Raw genomic sequence first — 26,113 nt, forward strand, 5'->3', positions numbered from 1 at the left:
CCTTTATGTACACAATTCCCATGGTTATAGGCTACCCTTGATACATTGAGAGCATCCATTATAAAAAACATATTCTAATTATATATATATATATATATATATATTCTATATATAGGGCTGTCACACGATACGATTTTTATCAGATTAATCAGTTTAAAAATGAACCATTCGAACACACACACACACACACACACACACACACACACACACACACACACACACACACACACACACACACACACACACTATCCATATATAATTAGTCAACAATAATAATTGTCAAATGATGTATAAACGAGAATTAAATTGGACTGTTATCTGTAAATAAAATGGAGACAATACATGGGAAACAAAAAGCCATATACAATTATACCTCAGTGGGCTATTGAATATTTAAACTTTACATAATGCCTTTTTAAAGGCATAGAGGTCATATTTCATCTAGGCCCATACTGTATTTACAGTATTAATATCCATCCATCTTCAACCGCTTATCCGTAGTCGGGAGTCGTAGTCCAGAGCAATATTTAGTGACTTCCTCCCGGGGGATCCCGAGACGTTCCAAGGCCAGTGAGTCGATGTGTTTCCTCCAACTGCATCTTGATCTGCCCCGGGGTCTCCTCCCAGTGGGACGTGCATCGAGGACCTCCCTAGGGAGACGCCCGAGAGGCATCCTAACCAGATGCCCGAACCACCTAAGCTGGCTCCTTTCCAGGCGAAGAAGCAGCGACTCTACCCCGACTCTCTCTCACGTGACTGAACTTTTAACCCTATCTCTAAGGGAGATGCCAGCCACCCGTCGAAGAAAACTTTTTTCGGCCGCTTGTATCCGCAACCTTATTCTTTCGGTCATGACCCACACTTAACGATCATAGGTGAGAGTAGGAACGAAGATTGCTCTGTAGATAGAGTATTAATACACTGTATATTTATATATGCATTGTGAATACAGAATCATACTGTATGTTTGGCATGATTGGTATAGAAGACATTACAGATTCATCTGGGTTGTTCTGGTCTGAACTTAAGTGTTGAAACCCTTATGAAGTGAAATAGAGTATAAAGCTGCATGCTGCTGCCGTCCTATGGAGTAAAATGTAGTGACCCATAGTAAGCCACTCATGCCTGTCTGCTGGATGTTTGCTCTGTTCTACTTACAGTACAGTAATTGCAACACCTATAGAACATGTACAATATAGGCCTAATTGTATCATGAGTTCTGTACTATGCTGCTGATTTTGTAGCAAAGCATGTACAGTGAGAGACCTTGGTTGTACCGTTTGTGGCAACAACTTAAATATCTAAGAATCACACAAAAGAAAGCCCTCAAACGCTCAAACTTTCTTTATTTTTCCTGCTTATCCCCTCCCCCCCTCCCTTTCTTAGTTAATTGTTTTGGAAAAAAATACTATTCTGATTCTGTGAAATTATATCCTTTGTGATGCAGTAAGTAATCCAGGAAGCCTTTTCTTTTTTTTTGAAGAAATGCATTCACTTTTTATTGTATACACTTTTACACGGTTGCACTAATAACAGGAATCCATGATGCGCCTCATGCTCATGAACTTCATGTTGCCCATCTGACTGAAGTTCTTGTACTCTCCGGGCCTCATGTACCACATCCTGCCTCTGTACTGGGGCTGCTCGTACATCAGCCAGTGGCCGTCCATCACGTTGCAGGACTGGCAGTTGTTCATCTGGAAGCGGTCCTGCATGTTGTCGCAGTCGTCCATCAGCTCGTGCATCTGTCCGCCGAAGTTCTCCCTCTCGTAGATCCTCATCCTGAACTGGCCTCTGTGCTGTAGACGGGACAAGTGTGAAGAAACCAAAAAAATTATCAGCTAAAACTGAAGAAGCTGTTGTCATAGATAGTAGGCTACATAATACGATTCAATCTATATTTGTAGATCTTGGGACCTTTTTCAGTTAAATAGTTCAGTGTGGTGTCGTGAAGCTTAGGTGACGATGCAAACAGGTAAAAGAAACTACCATGGGGATCATGCGGCAGGACTTGAGGCAATCGCTCATTCCCATACGCTGGTAGTCTCCATAATCTCCCCTCTTGACGAAGAACTGGTTTCCCATGTAGTTGGAACGATCATACACCATGAAGCAGCCGCTCTCCACCCTGCAGGAGTGGCACTTGCTCAGGAAGGAGGTCATGTCAGCACAGTCATTGCTGGTCTCGTAGGAACGACCCTGGAAGTTCCTGTCCTCGTAGAAGATGATCTGAGAAAAAAAAATATATAATTATAATAAAGCTTTTTTATGAATGCTGCAGGTCTCACAAATATACGTATATATCTAGCATAATACACATTCCTTTAACCCATTAAGACCTGAGGCCGATTCTACACAAATGCCTTCTAAACCAGCAGTTCTCAGACTTTCAAGATTCTTCATGAATGTTCAAAAATAGCAGATGTGACGAGCCGTGAGCTTGTATATCTGCTACTTTTGAATAGCCAGTGCAAAAAAACTAAATGGCACGGATGCTTTTGTGGTTTTAATGGATTAAAACCATGTTAAATCACACTTAACAATAGTCAAAAGAAATGTTTCACACCTTTCCCATGGTCATGGTTGTAGTGTCTACCCTATAGGTCTAAAAACGATTGCACCGTTACCTCAATGCCGGCCCTTTCTCTTTTATACCTGACCACACACCCAAAGAGTACATGACCCTATTGTTTAAATTCCTGACAGAGCAACATGGAACAGAGGCCCCCCTTTACAATGCAATTGAACGTGGCCTTCAACGCATTGTGATTCGCGGCGGTGTGCAATTGTTAGAAGAGGCCCAGCTTTGTATTGTCCTTGTGGAATAACAACATACTCCGATACAGTTTAATTCCTAATATTCTTTCAATATTGAAGTATCATAATTGTAGTTCAAACTATGAGACAATATGCAGTCTGCACATTTGTTTATTATAAAATGTTTGTATGAGCTTATACATGGTGCACTCATGAATACAGACCCATTCCAATGAATCCATATACAGTGTCAACAGTGGCGTGCACAGACATTTAGAGGGGCAGGTACTGAAGTGAAAAAACGGGCACCTTGTGCAGCCGGTTGCCTTAATAGTGTGAGATTTATATATTTTGGGGCATAAATAATATATTAGAAGCTTTTTTATCAAGAATTGATCAATGTCACCATGGTCCACACACTGTAAGCCTACAATACTGTACACTGTACAAAAGGGCACATTTCTGTCCAGAGGGCAAAGTGCAGGTGCTGTAGCACCACCTAGTGGTGAGAATGAGTGAGAAGTTCAAAGCAATTGCTATTGGGCGCCCATGCTGCAAGTTGCAGCCGTGCACAAGCTTCATTTTCCATCCACCAGAGACGCGAAGACCGTAAGGGCGCCGCCATGTTGCTCACATGGTGTTCCATGGAAGGAAAGAAACATGCACAGTTGAGACCAAGGAAGCTGAACGAGGAAGTGTTGGCTGCATAAAGCCCACTGCGCATGTTTCTTTCCTTCCATGGAGCACCATGGAGCAACATGGCGTCGACCGCACGACGCCATGTTGTCTTCGCTTCTCGTCCTCTTTAGACAGTCCTTGTCAAAAACCAGGAAGTGACTCCTGCTCTTAAACCCAATCCCAATTGCCTCCCTCAAGCCCTGAGCCCTGAACCCTCATTGACTTTATAGTGACGTCAGCTGTAAGTGCTTGAGGGTGAGAGGCTGCAAGGGCTCCAAATTGTTGTGAAAGGAATGGGACAGCACTTTGAATATTAGTCCGCCATTCATGCATCACTTTATAAAAACTGTCCTTATTCACAGCCAGTGCCTACATGCTTGGCCTATTTATACATGAGAACAGTGAGAAAGCACTATTGTGTTTGTTGACATTCTAACCGCGATACATAACTCATTTGCATACTTAAATGATTGACGTTCGGAGGATCCCCCTCATTCCCCTGGTAACGCTATGAACTGTGGGTCATTTCTTTGCCAAAGTCAGCCAAAGTCAGCATCGATGCTGACTTTGGCAAAGGGCACATAAAGGGGCGGGGCTGAGCACTCACTGATTTACCGATTTCAAAGGGGACATCCCTCAAGCCCTCGCAGACTTCACATGAACGAGCAGCTAAGTCAGTGAGGGCTCATTGAGTCAGCAAGGGAGCAGATTGGGATTTGGCCTTAGCTTCATCTTGCATCTTCGTGACATAACTGTCTGGATGCAGGTTTATACTGTGTGCATATAACCCATTACTCACATTCTCACATTGGTATGAGAAAACATTTGTTTACATTGCCAAAATGGAACAATACAATCAAACAAAAATAATAATCTCTCTCTCTCTCTCTCTCTCTCTCTCTCTCTCTCTCTCTCTCTCTCTCTCTCTCTCTCTCTCTCTCTCTCTCTCTCTCTCTCTCTCTCTCTCTCTCTCTCTCTCTCTCTCTCTCTCTCCCTCTCTCTCTCCCTCTCACACTGTCAAACGTGTCACAGTGTTTAGATTATAAACAGAAGAGCATGTTTAAATGCCATGATTGCAGGCTAGTCCTGTCCGCCTCGGCGGGTGCTGTGTGTGTTCTGTCACTGGGACGGCGGAAGGTTTCAACGGCAGGCTGGCATGGCATCGCTGTTTCCAGCCAGGGTGTTCTTGCTGGTGGTGGTTTCATTGTGAACAAGAAGCCTAAGCAGAGTACAGTACTGTATGCATGCATACCCTTACCTACCTGGCAGGTGAAAACATTGAAACAAGCACCCAGATTAGCATTTCAATGCCTGATCTGCATGCCACCATGTCTGGTTGTCAGTCCGTCACGCCTTGTGACACGCTCCATATGTGGCCGTCTCTATATACGAAGATCACTGTGGCGACTGTGGCTCAGGAGGTAGAGCAGGTCGTCCAATGATCCGTGGGTCGGCGGTTCGAATCCCGGCTCCTCCTGTCTACATGTCGAAGTGTCCTTGGGCAAGACACTGAACCCCAAATTGCTCCCGATGTGCTGGTTGGTACCTTGCATCGCTTCCGCTGCAATCGGTGTATGAATGGGTGAATGTAATGCACAATCTATATGTAAAGGCGCTATATAAATGCACCATTTACCATGTGTACATGGGGACAGTGAGGAAAAAAGAGGTGTTAAGGTGCCAGACTTGAATGGTTAGAGCGGCGCGATTACATACAAAGTCAATGCAAGACGAGAATTGCGCGAACGGGCGCGGCGCGACCTGATGCGGTATGAACCGAGGCGAATATATACATTCAGGTCCAATTCCTCATGGGGGCAGAGACCCCTGGTCCAATTCCTCATGGGGGCCTTGGCCCCTTGGCCCCCACAGACTGTTTTTGACTTTTATGGATACGATCAAATATTGTAAACCCTGTTTCTAAATAGGCTATAGTCTGCATGTTTTAATAGTGAGTGTGTCTGTGCGCTTTGCACACGTGCACGCAAATGCGCATGCATGTGTGCGCGCATGTGTCTTATGGGCAGGGGCGTATCCACACATGGTCCTACCTGGGCCTAGGCCCAGGTATTTCCTAACTCTGCCCGCAGCCAATTATTTTATTTATTTTTTAATATGATGACAGTAGTGTCATTGCATAACATAATGTGAATGCAATCACTGCATTCAATTTAGCAAAATATGGCAGTGGGGGGTATTATTCATTTTCCTATTTGCATCCGAAGCCACTAGCACTGCCTATAGTTTGTCCATCTGTACCTGCATAGATTGATTGGTCATGCCTGCCTGATCCCTGTCACCATGTGCTTGTTTCTAGAATGCAGCAGATTTGTTTTTCTTCACACTTGTATCACAGTTGTATCCTGATGACTTCAGCTTTACTGGGCAACTCCACAACAGCATCCGTCCTTGACTATGGATTACTACATGATTGAAGACATCAAAGGTCAGAATTGAATTGTAATTTTTGCTGAATGGATTGTGCCATGCATGTTGTCTTCTGCTATGCTATGGGGTGCTATCTTGCAATTTTTGTAATTGGAATGAGTTGAAAGAAACTAGCTGTTGTTACACTCTGCAGTCTATCAATACTCAACACTACTACTTCAATACTAGTAGGCTGCCTGGGAGAGTGTGCATGTTGTTTTATGGTTGTTGAGGAGCCTATGTCCAGCTGAGGGTTTGTGTAAACAAACATGGTTGTGTGAACACAAACATTGAATGCCATTGACAATGGATAGCCTGCTTTGAATGTTTGAAGACGAAGGTGTGATTTTTACATTTGGGAATGTGATGGGATGAAGTGTCTTGTAGCAGCCTGACATTACACCTGTCAATCTGTCACACCTGACTTTGCAGGCGTACCATTAATGACGGTAAAACTCTCTTGTGTAATATTGCTTAATTAACAAACAATATGGTAAGCTAACTTTGAAATCAAGTTGCATGGACAACTCTATTTTATATAGGCCTAATCTAGTCTACTTTGCATTTCAGCCAATGTTTATTTATTTGTATTGTGTGCAATTGGTTGGATTATTCATATTATCATTAACCTATTTTCTACTTATTAGTTTATATGTGGGAATGGAGTCCATTCTCCCAAAAGGCCTACTCATGCACATACGGTATATTGTGTACCTATATGTGTTTTGACAAAATATCGATAATATATTTGATCAAAATCAAAGAATTACCAATTCACCGTTGTCAGTTTCTCAAGGCCATATTGTCAGGAAACCTTGATGTGTTTCTACTCTTGTTGGAAGAATCAAACACTGAAGGTCCTAGTACAGTATACGCCTGCTGCCATGCTCATGCACCTTTATACCTTATCTCAAAATATATGTGATCCAACGTTTTTTTGGAGACATCAGATTTTTGTCCTGCCGCTTCCGGTTCAACGTTTCTGCTTGAGAGAGACCATATGCAGGCAGGAGGGGACTTGTGAACTCAATACTGCTGCAATCTGGCGGAGTCAGGTTTAAGGAAATTAGCCTTCATAAAAATGAAGGGTAAGGAAATTATAAAAATGTTGCTATTAATTCACATTAGCCTTAAGATCAGAACTGTAATTGTCCACGGACGTCAATCTGAAAGTAGATTGTGCCGGGGATCCCCATTCCCCATACAAGATTTGTGTTGCATTTCAATTTATTCTCAATATGTACAACCTCAGAACATGTTGCTGTGAGCTTGTAGATCTGCTATTTTCAAATAGCCGGTGTAAAAACATTTGTACTCGTTTTCTCTTGCAAAATCTGGCAACTAACACTGGTCACAGCAGCAACAGGCTCATGGGACCCTGGAAACATGTGAAAAAAAACCAGCCAAAGCCAATCACAGAAACCTACGTCATATAGCTTTAGCCAATATCAGGCCGGCACTCAACATTCTAGACAAACAAAGACATTTTAATTTAAATAAAACACATTCATTTAACACCATAGCGTGGTTAAAACTTGTTTATTTGGAATGTACATGACATGAAAGTTAAGGTAGCCTAATAACACAACTCACGTCTAAGTAATTTAGCACAGACATTTCCGCGCATTCAAACTTAGTGTTGAAGTTAGCCGAATTTGGTTAACGGCTGGAGGACTCGACATGATAAGGACATATTAATTCCACTTACAATTCAATGGGATTTATTGGCATGAGAAAGAGAAAGTTTACATTGCCAAAGCAGAAAGTACAATACAACAATACAATCAAAACAAAAATGATGTACATGTGAAAGTCAGAATCTTCAATATAGTAACCTGGAAGGGGAGCAGAGACGTGCAGTTCCAGTTGAAAGTAATATATATTGTTTTATTGAATTATGTTTAATACAAAATTCTACTTAAGTGACTTTATTACCACAGGTCAATCAAAAGCATTTAAAAAGGGATTACGAATATGACAGTTAGGGGCCTATATGCTATACTATACTAGTAGCAGGGGTTTTAAACGTCCCGACACAGGAGAGAAGCAGGGAGTGAGGGGAGAGAAGGGAAATGTCTAACCGCCACCAAAGAGCCCACACACGGCAAGACACACGTCACTCTTCAATCACTGCAAGATAAGATACTGTTAAACACTCGCAATAAAACTAGGAATAAGCATGCAGACTATACTAAATCCCAAACACAGCCTACCACCCGTGACCATCCCACCTGTCGGACTGCTATCTGATACCTGCTATAATGGCACAGCTGGGCCAAATGTACACCGTTATGAGGAACTACTATTAAGTTAAATCATTAAAACAGCTGATTTGCACAAACAAAACAAATAAGCAAAATAATAGGGACAAAAACAGCAGAGGTAAAGAGCTCCAATTAATTAATAACCAATACTTATTACAATTTAAAACATACAAATACAATAGGCAGCTCTTTACCTCAAATTAAGAGGGCCACACTAGGCCATGACGTCAGTGCTCTGGTCCATAAACGCAGCAGGACGCCGAAGGGCGCCGCATGCAGTCGGCATACAAGGCCATGACTCGAGGCGCCATGCCCCTGAGCAGCTAATGGCAGACAAGGCCTTAAGCCTTTGACATGTGGGGGGAAGAAGCAGCTGCCTATCCCAGGGAATCTGGGATTCCCACTGTCAATGCCTGTCCTGTATCCTATCTCCTATCACAGCAACTCACAAATCTTGCTGCTGTGTTTGCACATTGTTGTACTTCGCCCAGCAGATATGGGAGTTTTTTGTCGTTGGTCATGTTCATCAAAATCTCTGTGTGTGGTTGTATTCTGTGGGAAGTATGTGTCTCTGATGTCTTGGTACAATGGACAGATGGTTAGGAAGTGTACAGTAGCTCGGTTTCCACTTCATTTTGTGCAGTGGGTGCATAGTCTGTCTTCTCTCGGGATACAGGTCTGCCTATGACGGCCTTTCTCGATCGCGAGACTTACACATTAATGATGCGCAGCCTGCGTAGCTAGTTCAGACAGACAACTCGTGAGCACGTCTACCTGGTCAGGTGACTAGTCTCCTGTACTCTCTGCCTGGCCAGAGCGGCTTATTTAAACTGCTCTGCCTATACCTGCTCATTCCTGGCTTCTCTCTCCTGCTGTGTGGTCGTCGCTGCTGCCTCTGCCTCGCTGCTTAACTGCTGTGCTCATGCTCATGAAGTTTTGCAATTCCTACCGCCTCCCCAGCATCCACCTGTAGGCTCTGTTTCTAGATCCCACGGGGGTCTTAATTCATTCCCTGTAGCTTAATTCTATTTGGCTTATATCTTATCTAAAAATGTATACTCATATACCTGACATAATTGACATAATTATAATTATTACATAATAATTATTTTGTTGATACAGCCGTATATTGATACGAATAGTTTGACTGTTCAGAGAGAGAGAGAGAGAGAGAGAGAGAGAGAGAGAGAGAGAGAGAGAGAGAGAGGCCAAGAGTGGCAGGGCTTGACTGAGGGGACTTCAGTGCATTGTACTTACGTATGTAAGTGCATTCGCCATGTATTTGAAGGAAGCCTGATCTAACCACTCTTAGATTTTCTCCTATATTCAAAGTCTGATTCCCATTGATTGTTGGCTGTGTTTAGCATGTATATGGCTGTGGAGTTTTGGTACAAAATCAAAACAACTTGTCTGATATGTTTAAACCTCTAGGAAAATCCGTGTTGAGGTTCTTGATCCACTGTTTTTCATTAAAACGTCTTTGTCCTATACTGTCCAGTTGGGATTGTGTTGAAGTCCGGGAACTGCCCATAGATCCGAAGTCCCGTTAGTCCGAACATGCACTGCTCCCGTGCTTGCGGTTAGGTTTAGGTTAGGGTTAGATAGTGCCATGTAATGTTGAACAATCCTTGTAGTTGTCTTTTTTGCATTGTTAATATTGTATCTGTGTTGTCTCAGCCTTGTAGCTATTGTTTTACCTGTTTCTCCGACATATTGTAAGCCACATTTTTCACATGTGATTAAATAAACACAGTTGCTGGTGCTGGCTGTTATCTGTTGTTTAATCTCCAACAGTTCTGCCCCCTATACCTATGACATCATTATTTGGTTGATACAGCCGTATTGATACAAATAGTTTGACTGTTCAATATCACACGCAGCCATTACTCTCGACAATTAGCAACAACACCTTTCCTCATCCTGTCGTCCCTTCACAATTAAAGTGTCTCCCCTTTACCTCCCAATGCCGCACATTTTACCATGTTATTTACATAAAATAGGTGTAACATTACCATTAACATTGTGGGAGAGAGCAAGTGAGAGTGAGTGAGCGAGAGAGAGACAGGGCCAAGAGTGGCGGGGGTTGACCCCCCCTGAGGGTGGAGCCCCCCCCTGAGGGTGGAGCCCCCCCCTGAGGGTGGAGGCCCCCCCTGAGGGTGGAGGCCCCCCCTGAGGGTGGAGGCCCCCCCTGAGGGAGGCCCGTTTCAATTTCAATATACTTAAAGGGACACTTCACCCTTTTTGCAAAAAAATATATGTTAATGACGTTTAGAAGCTTTAGATCACTTTCCTGGGGGTATTTATGTGTGTAATATGTGGTTTTAGATATTTTAGATTGTAGCAGTGAGCCTGTTGTCTCTGATGTCATGGACACTGGTCTCACTACCTTCCTGGACTACAATTCCCATAATTAATTGGTGCATTGGTGCACCTTGTGGATAGGGGGGAGAGCTGTCTTACTGAGACAACATGTAGTCCAGGAAGGAAGTGAGACCAGTGTCCATGACATCAGAGACAACAGGCTCACTGCTACAATCTAAAATATCTAAAACCACATATTACACACATAAAGACTCCCAGGAAAGTGTTCTAAAGCTTCTAAACGTCATTAACATATATTTTTTTGCAAAAAGGGTGAAGTGTCCCTTTAAGGCCTCCTATGCAGGATTGCTTCAGACCATTTTAGAGAAAAAACTAAAAGGAAAATAAAACGTGTTTTCCCTCTTGTGGAAAGTTACTATGATGACTGCCCATCAATCAGCTTCAGTCACATAATGTAGATATTTTTTTGTTTCTTTTCTTGCTCCCCCCCCTTATTTTTCTTCCCTTTCTCCTCTGTGGAAAAAAGTGAAAAAAGCTAACTATGCACAACCCCACCCACCAACCCACTCTTTCACATCTGTGATGTGACAATAAAGCTGATTATGTAGAGTCACGCTGTCACTATTTCCGTCGAACGTGGCAGAATGTTAACTGATCAAACTGAAATGATGTAGGCCTAGTGTTGCTGTTGCAACATTGCTCCATTTCTCCTCTCTGCCAAGCTGCTTGGGAACTACTCATTGTACTGCAGGGCCAGTTCCCAAGTTCACCAAAACACTGGGCACACACTTCACAATATAAAACGTATAAAAATAGTGCCCAGGACATTACTATAGCTATGTCTAGTTTGTAAACCTGTAGGTATTAACCAGTGCCGGTTCTAGGCCTTTTGAGGCCCTATAGGCAACATAATTATACAGAGCCCCCCCCCCCCCCTCCTGCTTTGCCACGCCGGATAAAAAATGTAAATTTGCCATGAAAATGCTTCAATCTGGTGCACTTTGAGATCAAAATTAAGAAGCTAGGTGGGGGCCACATATGTTTATAAACAAATCCCAAATGTTTATAAACAAATCCCAAATGTTTATAAACAAATCCCAAATGTTTATAAACAAATACCAAAATGTTTATAAACAAATCCCAAATCCCATGAGACTTGGTCCTACCCCCCCGACCATGAGACTTACTACAGGTCAACTGGTAGTGGTCCTACCCCCCCCCCCCCATGAGACTTACAAATCCCAAATGTTTATAAACAAATCCCAAATGTTTGTAAACAAATCCCAAATGTTTATAAACAAATCCCAAAATGTTTATAAACAAATCACAAATGTTTATAAACAAATCACAAAATGTTTATAAACAAATCACAAATGTTTATAAACAAATACCAAAATGTTTATAAACAAATCCCAAATCCCTTGGTCCTACCCCCCCGACCATGAGCCTTACTACAGGTCAACTGGAAGTGGTCCTACCCCCCCCCATGAGACTTACAAATCCCAAATGTTTATAAACAAATCCCAAATGTTAGTAAACAAATCCCAAATGTTTATAAACAAATCCCAAAATGTTTATAAATAAATCACAAATGTTTATAAACAAATCACAAATGTTTATAAACAAATACCAAAATGTTTATAAACAAATCCCAAATCCCTTGGTCCTACCCCCCCGACCAATACAACTTAATATATTCTAATTATTGTATTCTTACCAGTAAGACGACCTGAGGGATGAGAAGCGACCTCGCCCTGAAACAGAGCTTCTTAATATGGCACAGTTGAGAAGCACAAGTTAAATGAATGAATCTGGTGTAGGTGAGGTCAGATGTGGAGGTCAGGGTGCCGGCCTGATTCCGGCGAGCTGTCCCGCGTCCGAAGCGGTTGAGAAGAGTTATCGTGTGGGGGTCCCTCTACTGTACCCTCCTAATGTACTGTCACTGTACTGTACTGGCACAACCGAAATCACCATACTGTATATACAGTTAAAATGTGCGTGTGTGTTTGTGTGTGTTAGGTTGCGCACAGGTGGTGAAAAACAACCGTGCTGTTTTCATGCTCAGACGCACCCAGCCAGGCACCCACCCACACACATAGCTCCGTAAGGGAGTGGTTGCACCACTCAAAAATATAATAAGAGATAAGAGATAAGGGTGGCGCAAGATGGAGCCCTATGTGTACTATGCAAAATTTTCATTTCCATTTTCCAGCCATTCAGTTCCAATATTGCATATTTCTTGGTTGTGGTGCACAGCACACTGCATGTGCATGTCACTGTTGTCACATAATAGATGGGTCAAACCAGTGTTGGAAAAGTTAAAGTAAGTATACTGGACTTAAGTACAATTTTGAAGTACTTTTACTTAATTGGAGTATAATGTTCAATATTTTATACTTGTCTTCTACTATACATCTCAGAGGCAAATATTGTCACAATTGCCACTACAATTATTTGAGAACTTTAGTTACTTAGTTAGTTTTGACTTCTTCCTGGTGGATACTCATTTGCTGGATTCCAATCAAAAAGGAGTTGAAACTAAAGATGAGATAAAGCTGTTAGATGAAGCCCATGTAGGCTACATTGTAATAGAAATGCATGCACAGAGCTTTAATCTTTTCCCCAGTGGCCTCAAGATATACTAAGTTGCCAAAGGATTCCATAGTCTCGCATTCACTCAAAATTTGGCTCTCAATACGAAAGCATTTCGGTTGGCACCCGGGCTCTGTGCGCGCACCACTGGTCGCTAACCATGCTTTTTTACCGTCCCTCTCTGACTCATTATTTAAAGTGTGGCATAGAAATGGTATTCACTCCTTCAAAGATCTTTATATTGATGGGTTATTTCCGACCTTTGAACAAATACGACGCAAATTCAATTTACCCCAATCACATTTCTTTAGATTTCTACAGATACGACATTTTTTAACACAACACACTGATTCATTTCCAAACATACCTCCCAACTCATCAATGGAATCTATATTTCTACCTGACCCATTGCTCAAAGGAGGTGTTTCTATTATTTATAACTCTCTCTCATGTTTAGATAATAATGCCTCCTTGGAGTATTTAAAAACTGCTTGGGAAAACGACTTAGGAATATCTATCACTGACGAGCAATGGTCTACATCTCAAAAGTTTGTGCACTCTTCTTCAGTATGTGCCAGGCACGGTCTTATACAGTTTAAAATATTACACAGATTACATTTGTCAAAGGAAAAACTCAACAGAATGTATCCAAATGTGAATCCAGCCTGCGACAGATGTGGCCAGTCGCCGGCCACTCTAGCTCATATGTTCTGGCATTGCACAAAACTAAGATCATATTGGCAAAATATATTTAAATCACTGTCAGACATTGTTGAAAAACCTTTTGACCCGGATCCACTAACAGCAATTATGGGAGTCACAGGGCCCGGGGTCAAACTGTCTACTTTCCAATATAACATGGTAAAATATGTGACTCTACTGGCTCGCAGACTGATACTGTTGAATTGGAAACAAGCACAGGTTCCAACTCACACTTCACTTATGAAGGATGTTATGCATTACTTACAATTGGAAAAGATTAAATTTGAATTGAGAGGGAGTGAAGATAGGTTCTACCAGACATGGCAACCCTTCATTGAATATTTTAATAGGTGCACGCTAACCCCTCCTACACAATAGATAGCACAATAGAAAATTGGAAAGAAAGAAAAGGAACTGAAAGAAAAGGAACTGAGTGTTTTTTCTTTATTTTATTTTTTTATTATTTAAAAAAGAATGTCTAATTTACTTAATTCACAACATGTTGGTAGTTTGAGAGCAAGAGTGTCTGTCCTGTTGTCTGTTTTGTTTGTCTGTTCACACTTGTCATTGTTTAACTGTTTTTCTTTGTTTTACACTTATGTATTTTTTTATTATACTGTATGTGGAACATTTACATTGCCTGTTATTTTTTTCATTTTTATTTAACTGAATTACTTATTATCATTGTCTAAATCTGAAATTGTCTTTCAAAAATGCCTAATAAAAACAGTATTAAAAAAAAAAAAGGAAAAAAAAAAAGAAATGCATGCACAGTACCGAGACATTGGAGCAATGCAGGGGCAGTTTTTCAATGGGGCAAGGCTGCCAGACCAATACATGAACCACACTGACTACGTCTCGTTTTAACTCTCATCTCCGAAAAAGTCGGAGCATGTTTTTGAGGAGGCTCTATCATGATAAATCAACCACAGATTTTAAGGTTAAACAACGACATTGTCGCCTAAAAATGACGTTATGTGACACAATCAACATAAGAGTTTTGTTGTGTGTTCTCTCCTCCAGAACTGTAGTTTTAGACCCAAGATCCACCCTTTCAAAGGAGTCCACAGACGAATGTACAAGGTCACATGTGAAAAAGGCCAGCTGAATTTTTATTTATTTATTATTATTATTATTATTTTTTTTAAATAATGTATTCTTATCGAACCACCTGAAACAGTGTATGCCCACCCACCCATACTAGTGCTTCAGAATAATCACGGTCAGGTATTACTTTTTTTTTTTTTTACTGGCATAAATATACATATATTACATATATAGTATAGCTCTGGTCCCTATAGCCTTAAGGACTTCTCCGTAAGGCTATTACTCTCGACTTCATGCAGGCTGCACAGCCTGTTGACTTATGCAAAAACAAAAAGAACGATTTCGCTACTCACCAATTCAAAGACGCTTTTATGGCGGCGAAAGGCTACTTTCCCTAGTGAACGCACTCTGCGCCCCTACCCTACTTACTTAGTCCTCTTGCACTTCAGGGCACGTATAGACCATAGCAACCAGGTCTCTCCATCTGGGTCTGTTGTGGGCAAGATGTTGTGCTTGTGCCATAGTCACGTTACATGCTTTAAGGTCCTGGGCTATTACATCCAGCCAGCGGGTGCGGGGGGTGCCTCTAGGTCGTCTCCAACCAGCTTGCTGGGGATTAAAGGCCAGGGTTGGTGCGTGTTAGGTGTTCCTCTGGCAGGCGAATGACGTGGCCATACCAACAAACTTGCTGCAAGACGATATGCTGAGAACGGTTGGGTTAGCTCTCTTAAAGTCTGGTTAGTGACATGCTGGCTCCACGAGATGCCATCGAGCCTGGCCGCCAGCGTGTTATTCAGCGTCCATGTTTCCGAGCCGTACAGGAGCACGGAGATGACAGAGGCATTGTAGACTCTGAGCTTTGTCTCCCTGGGATATGTGCCGGTGTCTCCACAACGGCCTCCACAAGGACTGCATGACGGAGGCTGCGACTACGGTCAACCTCTGTTTGGAGGTCACCGGTGTTGGTCACTGTCGAGCCGAGATATTTGAAGGTAGAGACAAAGTGGACAGGGGTGCCATCAAATAGGAAGGGTGGTGGGTCTGGTCCATCGCCAACATGCATGAGTTCGGTTTGAGCCCCCTACCACACGTATGAAATGCACTTTTTGGCCAGAAAAGAAAATATTTCAATGGGATTTTCTATTGACTGTCTGTAGAGTAAATAAAACATGTGCGTTGGGGGGCTCAGAGTGCATCCACTAGGGCCAAATTAGCCATTGGGCCATTGGGGCCGTAGCCCAGGGGCCCTGTCTGGGAAACTGGGCCGAGCGATACTGGGTTTGAGGGACTGACAAGGGCTCCTGGGGCCCTTCATTGGCCGTTGATTGTGTTAAATTTAGAGAAAAGAGAAAACGAAGAAAACTAAAGAAGTGGAACATTTCGCTCGCAAGCTCGTATTAAAAATATCAGCCCAGGGCCCTCTGTGTGGAGTTAGCATTTTCTCCCCGTGTCCCCTAGGGTAGGTACACCCACAAAAAGCCCATGCAGTAATCCTGGTCTCTAAAACTACCTCCCCTGGGCCCTGGCCAGCTGGGGCACCTGATGGAGGGGAAAGGAACTGGTCGGAAAATAACGTGTTCCTTCCACGCACTATGTCCGGCCGGGGAAATTCCCCCCTGTCAGGTGAAAAGAAGCAGCTTGGACTCCTCATGCATAGAAGGAAGCATGAGGTCAGTCCGCTGCCCCCCTTAGTGGACGCACTCTGAGCCCCCCACCACACGTATAAACAGTACTTTTTGGCCAAAAGGGATTTTGTTTCCACCGGGGAAAAAAATACTTTTAGTTACTCCACTGCGCCTTCTACCGATATTGCCCAGAGAATTGCCTCATAGAGAATATTTTTCTTCCGGTGAAAAAAAATCCCTTTCTGGCCAAAAAGTACCGTTTATACGTGTGGTGGGGGGCTCAGAGTGCGTCCACTAAGGAAAGTAGGCTTTCTAATGACACAACCCGCCTTTGTTTTGGTGAGTATAGCAAAAACGTTTTTTATTTACGCTAAAGAGGAGAGGCTGGTCTGATTTCGATTTGAGATTTAAAACCGAAAGTCCCATAGCCTTATACTGCACGGCAGAATCGTAGAAGGCTATGGACCAGAGCTATCTGAACCCCAATCCCTGGTGGTTCTTACGAAACAGTTGAGTGTGATAGCTGTGTTTTACCCTGTTTGAAATAGTGAAATTTGTACTTTCCTCATTGCAATTTGAAGCAATATTATTGGAGCATTATATCCTCCATTTTGAAAAATTTAAAATTGAAATTGCATTTTTTTTAATCTAAATTCATATAGAAATAAAAGAGAGAGGAGAGAGTTTAGTTTTTTGCTCTTTTTGCACTCTCTCTTTCTTTTTTCTTTAAAAAAATCTTAAACGGTTTTATCATTATCTATTTTCTTGAAGGAAGCCAAACAAAATAAGTTTTACTCTCATGAACCTGGCTGTACACGCAATATAAAAATACAGCACAACCTTTAAAATGTGATTGGGTAGAGAAATTATGATGCATGAAAAGGTTTTTATGATCACCAAAGTTTATTTGATGATTGCAGTGTCTAGTACATGCTGTCCATGATGCGCCTCATGCTCATGAACCTCATGCCGCTGCCCCAGCCCATGTTCTGGAAGTTCCTGTACTCTCCGGGCCTCATGTACATCATCCTGCCTCTGTAGTGGGCCTGCTCGTACATCAGCCAGTGGCCGTCATTCACGTTGCAGGACATGCAGTTGTTCATCTGGTAACGGTCCATGATGGAGTCACAGTCGTCCATCAGGTCGTAACTCTGACCACCGAAGTTCTCCCTCTCGTAGATCTTCATCCTGAACTGGCCCCTGTGCTGTTTGTGGAAAAGAAAAGGTTTATATGGACTGCCAAAAATCGAGATAACTGTTTTAATTTACTGTTTTTAATTTAATTTGTTTCGCCAAATACAATATATTTATATTGCTTTATATGGATTCAGAATGGTCTAGCTAATATAAATTTTCTAGCAGCGGCCCGGTTGCTATATAGACAGAGGGTTTCCTGGGTGCGGCCGTTACTGAAGTGTACCATTAAGCGCAACAGCACTGATTAGCTACACCTGGCCTACGGAGCACCTGCTCCATGGATTACACCTCAGCAATGGCCGCGCCAGGGCACCCCTCTGTGAATCGCTCTATAGGCGTCCACCGGTGATTGAACAGAATGCGGATGTTCTGGGCTCATTTCTTTTTTTTTTGCTGCGTCACGGTTACAATATTAACACTTCTGAAGAGAAATAAAGTTTGCTAGATGGACTTAGTAATGGTGATTTTGTCTTCCTGATTTTTGGGGAATGGAAAGTGAAAGTGCTGCAAAATAGAAGCTCCGTGCATCCGGTCGGCGGTCAAGCGCTTACCGCTGGATGTCTTTAGTGGCAGGCTGGCAGCCAATGTTAACTTAAAATGTAGTAGTATTGAAAATATCCAGGAGATCATCCTGTAGAGTCCCTCAGTGCTCTATACTATTGTTTCTGTTTACACTCTACATTAAATATCTTTGCTGAAAATAGCCGATCTACAAGCTCACAGTGTCGACACATTATGAGCTTGTCGAGCTATTTTCTGCAAGCGTTTTCACCACAATGCGGATGTTGAGGTTTAAGTCATTGAATGAAAAGGACCACTTTCAGGCCACTTTGTGAGATGATGTACAGAAATCTAATTAAAATAGATGTTTATCCTACCTGGGGAATCATGCGGCAGGACCTGATACCACCGGTCCATCCCCACATGCTCATGTAGTCGGCATAATCTCCCCTCCTCATGAAGTACTGGTTTCCCATGTAGTTGGGGCGGTCGTAGGCCATGAAGCAGCCGCTCTCCACCCTGCAGGAGTGGCACCTGCTCAGGTAGGAGGAGAAGTCGGAGCAGTCGCTCATGCACTCATAGGAACGGCCCTGGAAGTTCCTGTCCTCGTAAAAGGTGACCTGAAAAAAGGAGAAACACCCATGGCTTTAGGAGAAAGTACACATCATGCATTCATTATGATTTGATTGATGTATTGTGGTGGCAAAAATGCATGTAAACACTATGGTATTTGATTCATTGAATGTAGCCTACTAGTAGATGATACTCTACACTCTAATTACCACCTGTTCCTCACTGACAAACTCATTTTAGAATGCCAACTACAGTGCCAGATATATGCATTATTGTGTATATATCTTCCTTCCATGTGTGTGGGGAGTTCGGAGGGGAGCTCTGGAGGGAGACACTAGTCTCTCTCTGGTGTGATGACATATACAATAAAATAATGGAGTTCAAATCCTGATTTACTTACTAATAGTGAGAAGATTAATTCCCATTGCAGTATTCAATGGATTTTTGTAATAATTTTTATGCCACTTACTCTGCCCATGTTCATGCCGGAGGTGGTCATTCTGGTGGGATTGAGCTGCTTCTGATGCTGCTGTTACTGCTGCACTGCTGTCCTGGTTGCGGTTAACCCTTACTTTTATACCTGACAAAACCCTAAAGAATCTGCGGCCCCCATTGTGAAAACCCCTGACCCAGCAACCACAGAGAGGCCATGCTGTGTGTCGAGTCACTGTGTCATACATCCACGTGACTGGGCCCTCGAAGACTTTAGAAATGTTTTTTCTGTCCCTTTTGACCAGGTAATACAATACCTATTTTGTGAGGCCCACACAGCGCTTGTTCCACTGATTGTATGTTTAGGTATAGGGACGTTTTGACTATAACTCCCGTCCATTAAACCTGCCAGTAAATTATTATCAAGATTTAATTTCCATCCACAATACTTAATATCTTAATTTCCACAATAGCTTTAATAAATATCACCATCACACATACTGTATATCAATTAGGTTTTAGATTTAATCAAAGTGCATCAAGCAATTTTCAAATATATTCATCATGACAATGTATATAATACAATGTACTGTATTACATACGATTTTTTTAATTAAACACTAACATTTCTATAATAATGATAATTGTAGTTAATTGTCAATAGATCACTTTTCAACATTTCCTCTTAAGTTACTTCCACTAATACTTAATTGTACTTGAACCGTTAAATTCAGAAGAACAATACAATACTTTCTATTTGAAAATTGCATCAATTGCAAATTATTTAGAGAATACCTTCTGATGTAGGCCTACCTGGATTTGTTATGTAGTGATCTGTTGTATACCCACTGCCATTGTCAGAGTACTTAGTGCAGGACCCATTCATAATATTTGGAGGCCAGTCTATGACGTAGAATGCTTGGAGGGAATTTCATTACATTTAGCACAAACATCCACTTGGACCCAAGGATGAATTGACAATTGATCATTTAGTGGTCAGGGTAGCTTGAGCTAACGTGTTAAGTTTCTGGTCTATAGGGGTGGGTCGCGGCTGAGATTTGCGCACGCCCTGATTGGATCTAGCGCTACGTCATATAATTTGGAGCGACACCCACCCGGAAGCGTTGACTCCCACTTCTAGACCAAGGCAGCCAATGCGTAACTCCAGGCTTTCATTTTTCGCGCAGACGAAATGAAAGCCTGGGTATCGAGGCTATGGTCAGGGTGACTCGATAGAATAATGATTAGGGCACCGTGGGCACGTACCACAAAAAAGCCTGAAAGCGAATCTCTGGTTTGACTCCTGGGTTGGACCGTTTGCTGTAGTACTTGCCCTATAGCCTCGACTTCCTACAGGCGTATGCATGTAACTTAAAAAGCACTTTATGTAGACATGGCACTCTGTAGTGTATACACATATAGTTTCCTTAGATAGATATTCCACTGTTAGGTTCTTAAGCTTATGTAGGATTCATGATGACTATTTTGATGTATTTGATGTATTACCATGTTTTTTTGTTCTTGCTTACTGTAAATCACTCTGGATTAAGAGCGTCTGCTAAATGCCTAAATCATAAGTTGTCTGCACTCCCCCCTGTCTCCCCTTATCCTGTCTCTTTTTCCACTGACTATCATAATAAGGGGGACAATTATCAAGTTTTGTATTGAACCCACAAGGCTTTTGGTTCAGCATGCACTACAAACCAAACAATATGCTCTATTTTTTTAATTGTTTTTTCACAAAAAAAAAGAAAACGCCACTGACTGACCCGGGCCATACTGCGATTGAAATGTTGCAAGCTGTTTTGTGTTTACACCTTTCTTTGTGGGCTTATATCTTTATTTGTACATAATAGATTTGCGCACTGCATGCATGCACGACCAGTTGACTTTTGATTGATTGATTGAATACTTTATTGAAAAATATATTTTCAAAAGGATAAAGTCACAAGAAAGCCGTTAGGCTTGTTTCCATTGTGGTCCTCTAAGGTGGGCGAGTGCGTTCCAAAAGATTGTTATACCCTACACCCACACTGAACTTGATTCAGCTGGAGGGGCACTCCTGACCCATGGAACTTCCCAAGACCACTTGTCAATCAAGGAGCTGGATACAGAAAGGGCGAGAGGGAGGTTACCGTACAGTAGATTATAAAAAAAAAACACACCCGTGTGAAGTGAGGGGCGCTTTAATCATCGTACATCCTCATCAAGAATGGTAGTGCTGCAAGGCATGCGTCACTGCCCAAGTGACATCACTCATGCGACTCCTCCATGTCTTCTTGCTGCCACTCAAGCCAGACGGGGAGCATACTTTGATCCGACATATCATTGGTTCGAAGGAGCATTGGTCCGACTCGGGATAGGGTTGGGGGTTAGGTTTAGGTGTGCATGCTGCCCCGTGCTCGGGATAGGGTTGGGGGTTAGGTTTAGGTGTGCATGCTGCCCCGTGCTCGGGATAGGGTTGGGGGTTAGGTTTAGGTGTGCATGCTGCCCCGTGCTCGGGATAGGGTTGGGGGTTAGGTTTAGGTGTGCATGCTGCCCCGTGCTCGTGGTTATGGTTAGGGTGAGGGTTTGGGGTAGGTAGTCGATCGGACCCAATGGCATGTCGGAGCAAAGTATGGCAACCAATTAAGCCAGACAGGAAAACGATACTTTGGTACGTTCAGAAAGGTAGTACTCTTTAGATACCTCTATAAAATTATACACAGTGTACACATCGAAAAGCAACACAGCAAGACAATATATGTCTCCTGTTATTTTCCAGAAGCAATTACTTCAGAATTGATCAGAAATAGTGATTGTTCATGAGCTGGTCACCGGGCTCTCGTTGGCTTTGTGGACATAAACACCATCTGCCATGTCTGGACTCTGGACTATAATAATCGTCAAGGGTGGCCATAAATTGAGTTTCGGAAACATTTGTTTATCTGGTGTCCTGGTAGTACTTAAATTTAGCTTGAAATACACTGTATGTAATTGTTTGCTGATGCAATTGCACTGGTATTGAAATGATTACCAACCAATTGAATTGACTATTGCATTGTTTGACAATTAAAAGTAATACACCTTTTTTATTTCACCGTTTTATTTCAAACATTCACAAAACAACTGATTGAGTGCACCGTTTGCTTATATTTGTTTTTAAAGGTCCATTATATAGCAGATGTGAAAATCATTATAGCCTACTGCTTTCAATTTGGTGTCTGTGTCCCTGTTTTGGTCATGATTATAGCCAGATATGTTCAAATATTTCTATATTACATCACAGTTACAGTCCCTGCAATACAATACGTAACCAATGTAGATTTGCGCTAGTAAAAAAACATGAAATGTAATAATGAATACGTCAATCCCAATGGTGATAGCTGTGTTGTTTTACCCAAGGAAGAAATTGATGTTTGGACACACACTGAATACCTGTATGCGGGCAAAAAGGATTTAACGTAATTTATTATTTTATGATAGTGTTGTGTGGTGAAAATCACTGATCTACAAGCTCACAACATGTCACATCTTTATGTGCTGTGAGCTTGTAGATCACTTCTTCTTGCAATTTTTTTTCAAAGTTTTATCCACAGGCAAATCACAGCACTAGCTTTTTTTAGCCTAATTATTCAGAAAACCCCAGACCCCAAAAGATCCATTGAATGTTCAAAGTTTAAAACAAAATTGGTGCAATTATAGGAGAGATTTCTCCTATAAAGGCATGCCCAAAATAGGGATGACAGGCTGAAAGTGGTCAAACGCATCTATAACAATCAACAGACCCACAATAGCATGTGCTACACTTTATATTAGACACTGTGAACTGATATAATCCTGGGTTGTTGTTCAGTGTTCAGCACAGAAGCTTCAATTACAAAAATCATATATTGTGACTGAAAAGACAGTAGCATTCAGCCGGCGGTGACATATTTAAAAGCCCCAGCACGGTTTTGTTGAACACGTTGCATGCAGCGAGACGTGGTGTGATGTGAGCATGTCGATCTGCTATTTTCCGCGAAAGCTTGCACAATGTATTCGCCTTTGTTGTCAAAGCATACAACAACCTGATGAAGGTGCCCATCAAGGTGTACATTAAAATGTACGTTGAAATCATATTGTATGTTCAGAAAAACAGAAAAGACACTATTGTAGAGCCCCATGTCCCTGCATAGGTCTGAAATGACCATGTGCTGTTGGCAAGGAATAGGCTGAACTGCATCATCTCAACAAAAGAAACCAGGAGAAAATGAATAGTGGAACGGATGTACTTTTATTTCAGTGGCAAAGTAAAGTGAACATTTGCGTCAACATTTAGTAGTAAGAGTCCATGATGCGCCTCATGCTCATGAACCTCATGTTCTGGCCCTGACCCTGGCCCATTCCCATCTGGTTGAAGTTCCTGTACTCGCCAGGCCTCATGTATGTGTGCCTGCCTCTGTACTGGGGCTGCTCGTACATCAGCCAGTTGCCGTCCATCACGTTGCAGGACATGCAGTTGTTCATCTGGTAACGGTCCATGCAGTTGTCACAGTCCTCGTTCATCTCGTGCATCTGTCCGCCGAAGTTCTCCCTCTCGTAGATCCTCATCCTGTAGTTTCCCCTGTGCTGTAAAATGAAGAATATCTCATTTAGGAGTTTGCATATGACTATAGACTCAGGGTATTCATGGGTGAATTAATGGATTAGAAGTCATTGAACGAATAAGAACGGTATTAAGCTTACCATGGGGATGTTACGGCAGGACCTGATGCAGTCCCTCCATCCGAACATGCTCATGTAGTCGGAGTACTCTCCCCTCCTCATGAAGTGCTGGTTTCCCATGTAGTTGGGGCGATCGTAGGCCATGAAGCAGCCGCTCTCCACCCTGCAGGAGTGGCACCTGCTCAGGTAGGAGGAGAAGTCAGAGCAGTCGCTCTGGCACTCATAGGAACGACCCTGGAAGTTCCTATCCTCGTAGAAGGTGATCTGAAAAAGAACACATTTGTCAACAGCATTCATAATGGGTCATATTTAGAAAGAATTACAGACATGGATAAAAGTATTAAGTGAATCGTTCAAAAAGCACTACCTTGCCCATCATGTTCATTCCGCCGGAGGACATATTTGTTGCAGTTGAGCTGTTGCTGTACCTGAACTGTATTCCTACCTGGTTAACCTCTTCCTTTTATACCTGACAGAACCCAAAGAGCGCGTGGCCTCTCTGTGAGAATCTCTTAGTCAGCAACATGCTATAGTGGCCTATAGAGTACCAAGGTTACGTCCTTTAGAAAGGCCCTTTCTCTTGACACAGAAAGGCTTTTCAACACTAATATTTCTGTAGGCGTGTCTATGTTGAAATGGAAAAGTGTAAACACGCACGCACGCACACACACACACACACACACACACACACACACACACACACACACACACACACACACACACACACACACACACACACACACACACACACACACACAACCTCACCCTTAGTACACGCATCTGCCTGGGTGACGGCAGACTGCTAGGCGAATTTATTGATTGATTGAAATATTTGTATTAACAGTTTGCAGAATTACAGTACATTTCAAGCACAACTCAATACAAAGACTGTTAACTGTGAGTGGACGACCCAATAAAGCATTACACTTGTTTACAAGAGGGTCCACCATGTTCAAATCATCAAAACATTTAGAGACGTAAAAATAGACACTTCTATATAGCCAAAGAACAGAACAGGAATTCATCATAAAGGAGGTAAAATAGGGAAAAGGAACATATACAGTGAGGGGAAAAAGGGGTGGGTGGTGGGGGGAGGGTATTCAGATTCTACGGGGGCCAGTTTCGAATTGCAGCCGTCTGTAGGTGCCCTTTGAGAGCGGTTTTGAAGGAGTCAAGGGATTCGCACGTCTTAATGACTGTTGGTAGGGCGTTCCACATTTTGGTGGCATAGGAGCGGAAATAATTTAGTCCCTTGTAGGTGCCGAATCTGGGTTACACATGGTTTGTTGCGCTGGTGCTTTGGCATGGGGGTCAGATCAACATATAGAATGAATTCTGTACTGGCCATATATGGAGCGTGTCTAGTGTACAGGGTTTGATGAGGTCAGATCAACATAGGGAATGTCAGAACAGGTCAGCTCCATATATGGAGATCTAAAGCTGGCAGATGAGGGCCCAGGTAAGTACATTTTTATTTATAGGTAGGGACAGGCCAGGGTTTGATGAGGTCTGGCGGCTCTGGCCATATATGGAGCATGTTTTGAGTGTACAGGGTTTGATGAGGTCAGATCAACTTATAGAATGTGAGAACAGGTCAGCTCCATATATGGAGAACTTAGGGTGGCAGATGAGGGCCCAGGTAAGTAATTTTTTATTTATATTTATTTAATTTTCAGTCCTGTTGAGAACTCTTTATCGCCGGCTGCCGGGCGCGGCTGCACTAATAACTTTGGGGTGGGCCCGTCTAGAGTTTGATGGTCAGGTATCAGTCGAAGAGGAAGGACGGTGGGGAGGATCAACATGTCGGAAAAGGTCAGCTCAGCTCCATATATGGAGATCTAAGGGTTTGAGGTCAGATGTGGAGTTGTGGAGTTGCTGGCCGGCTCCATGTACAGATCTAGGTGATGATCATCATGTATCAACCATGTATGGCTATCCAGGGTTTGATGAGGTCAGTGTCTGGGTGTCATGGTCCGGCTCTCTTCCTGAAGAAGATCCCAGTGATGGAAACGTTAAATCAATTAACCAGTGGAGCTGAGTTTTCCCTAAACTTCTTTGCCTTTTTTTGAGCGGTATACCTCCGCTCCAATACGCAGCTATGTGTGTCTGTCTGTCTGTATGTCTGTCTCTGTGTCTGTCTGCATGTCTGAAAGCTGCAACACCTAAAGTGGCCAGTAGAGTACAGCACAGAGTAAAGTGGCACAGAGTACACTACAGTACGAGCCCTGGGCCGTTCCTGGGGCTCTGGATGTTCCAGGGACCCCGCCACACGGTAACTGTCATTTCTCGACCTTGTCAGATGACAAAATA

The 26,113-nt window shown here is 42.6% G+C and overlaps 2 protein-coding genes across 4 annotated transcripts; both read right to left on the minus strand.

The window, feature by feature from the left end:
• Positions 1-1,526: 1,526 nt before the first annotated feature.
• On the minus strand, positions 1,527-24,203 carry LOC308331317 (gamma-crystallin M2-like; the record flags this gene model as incomplete). Of its 3 annotated transcripts, none has more annotated exons than XM_080786701.1 (3): positions 1,527-1,799; positions 1,990-2,229; positions 18,490-18,612. In XM_080786701.1, 3 exons carry the CDS (start codon positions 18,610-18,612, stop codon positions 1,527-1,529), a joined length of 636 nt encoding a protein of 211 aa, XP_080642827.1. The 3 variants fall into 3 exon arrangements, with proteins under 3 accessions (XP_080642827.1, XP_080642828.1, XP_080642829.1); XM_080786702.1 differs by lacking the exons at positions 1,527-1,799; positions 1,990-2,229 and adding exons at positions 17,338-17,619; positions 24,171-24,203 and having other exon boundaries at positions 18,490-18,732; XM_080786703.1 differs by lacking the exons at positions 1,527-1,799; positions 1,990-2,229 and adding exons at positions 17,338-17,619; positions 19,155-19,184 and having other exon boundaries at positions 18,490-18,732.
• Positions 23,414-24,100, minus strand: LOC308330337 (gamma-crystallin M2-like; the record flags this gene model as incomplete). Its single annotated transcript, XM_080785186.1, has 2 exons — positions 23,414-23,707; positions 23,825-24,100. The coding sequence occupies 2 exons, from the start codon at positions 24,098-24,100 to the stop codon at positions 23,414-23,416; spliced, it is 570 nt and encodes a 189-aa protein (XP_080641312.1).
• Positions 24,204-26,113: the final 1,910 nt, after the last annotated feature.

This window comes from Protomyctophum bolini (assembly GCF_963924005.1).
Source record: "Protomyctophum bolini genome assembly, chromosome: 16".
NCBI classification, from domain to species: Eukaryota; Metazoa; Chordata; class Actinopteri; order Myctophiformes; family Myctophidae; genus Protomyctophum; species Protomyctophum bolini.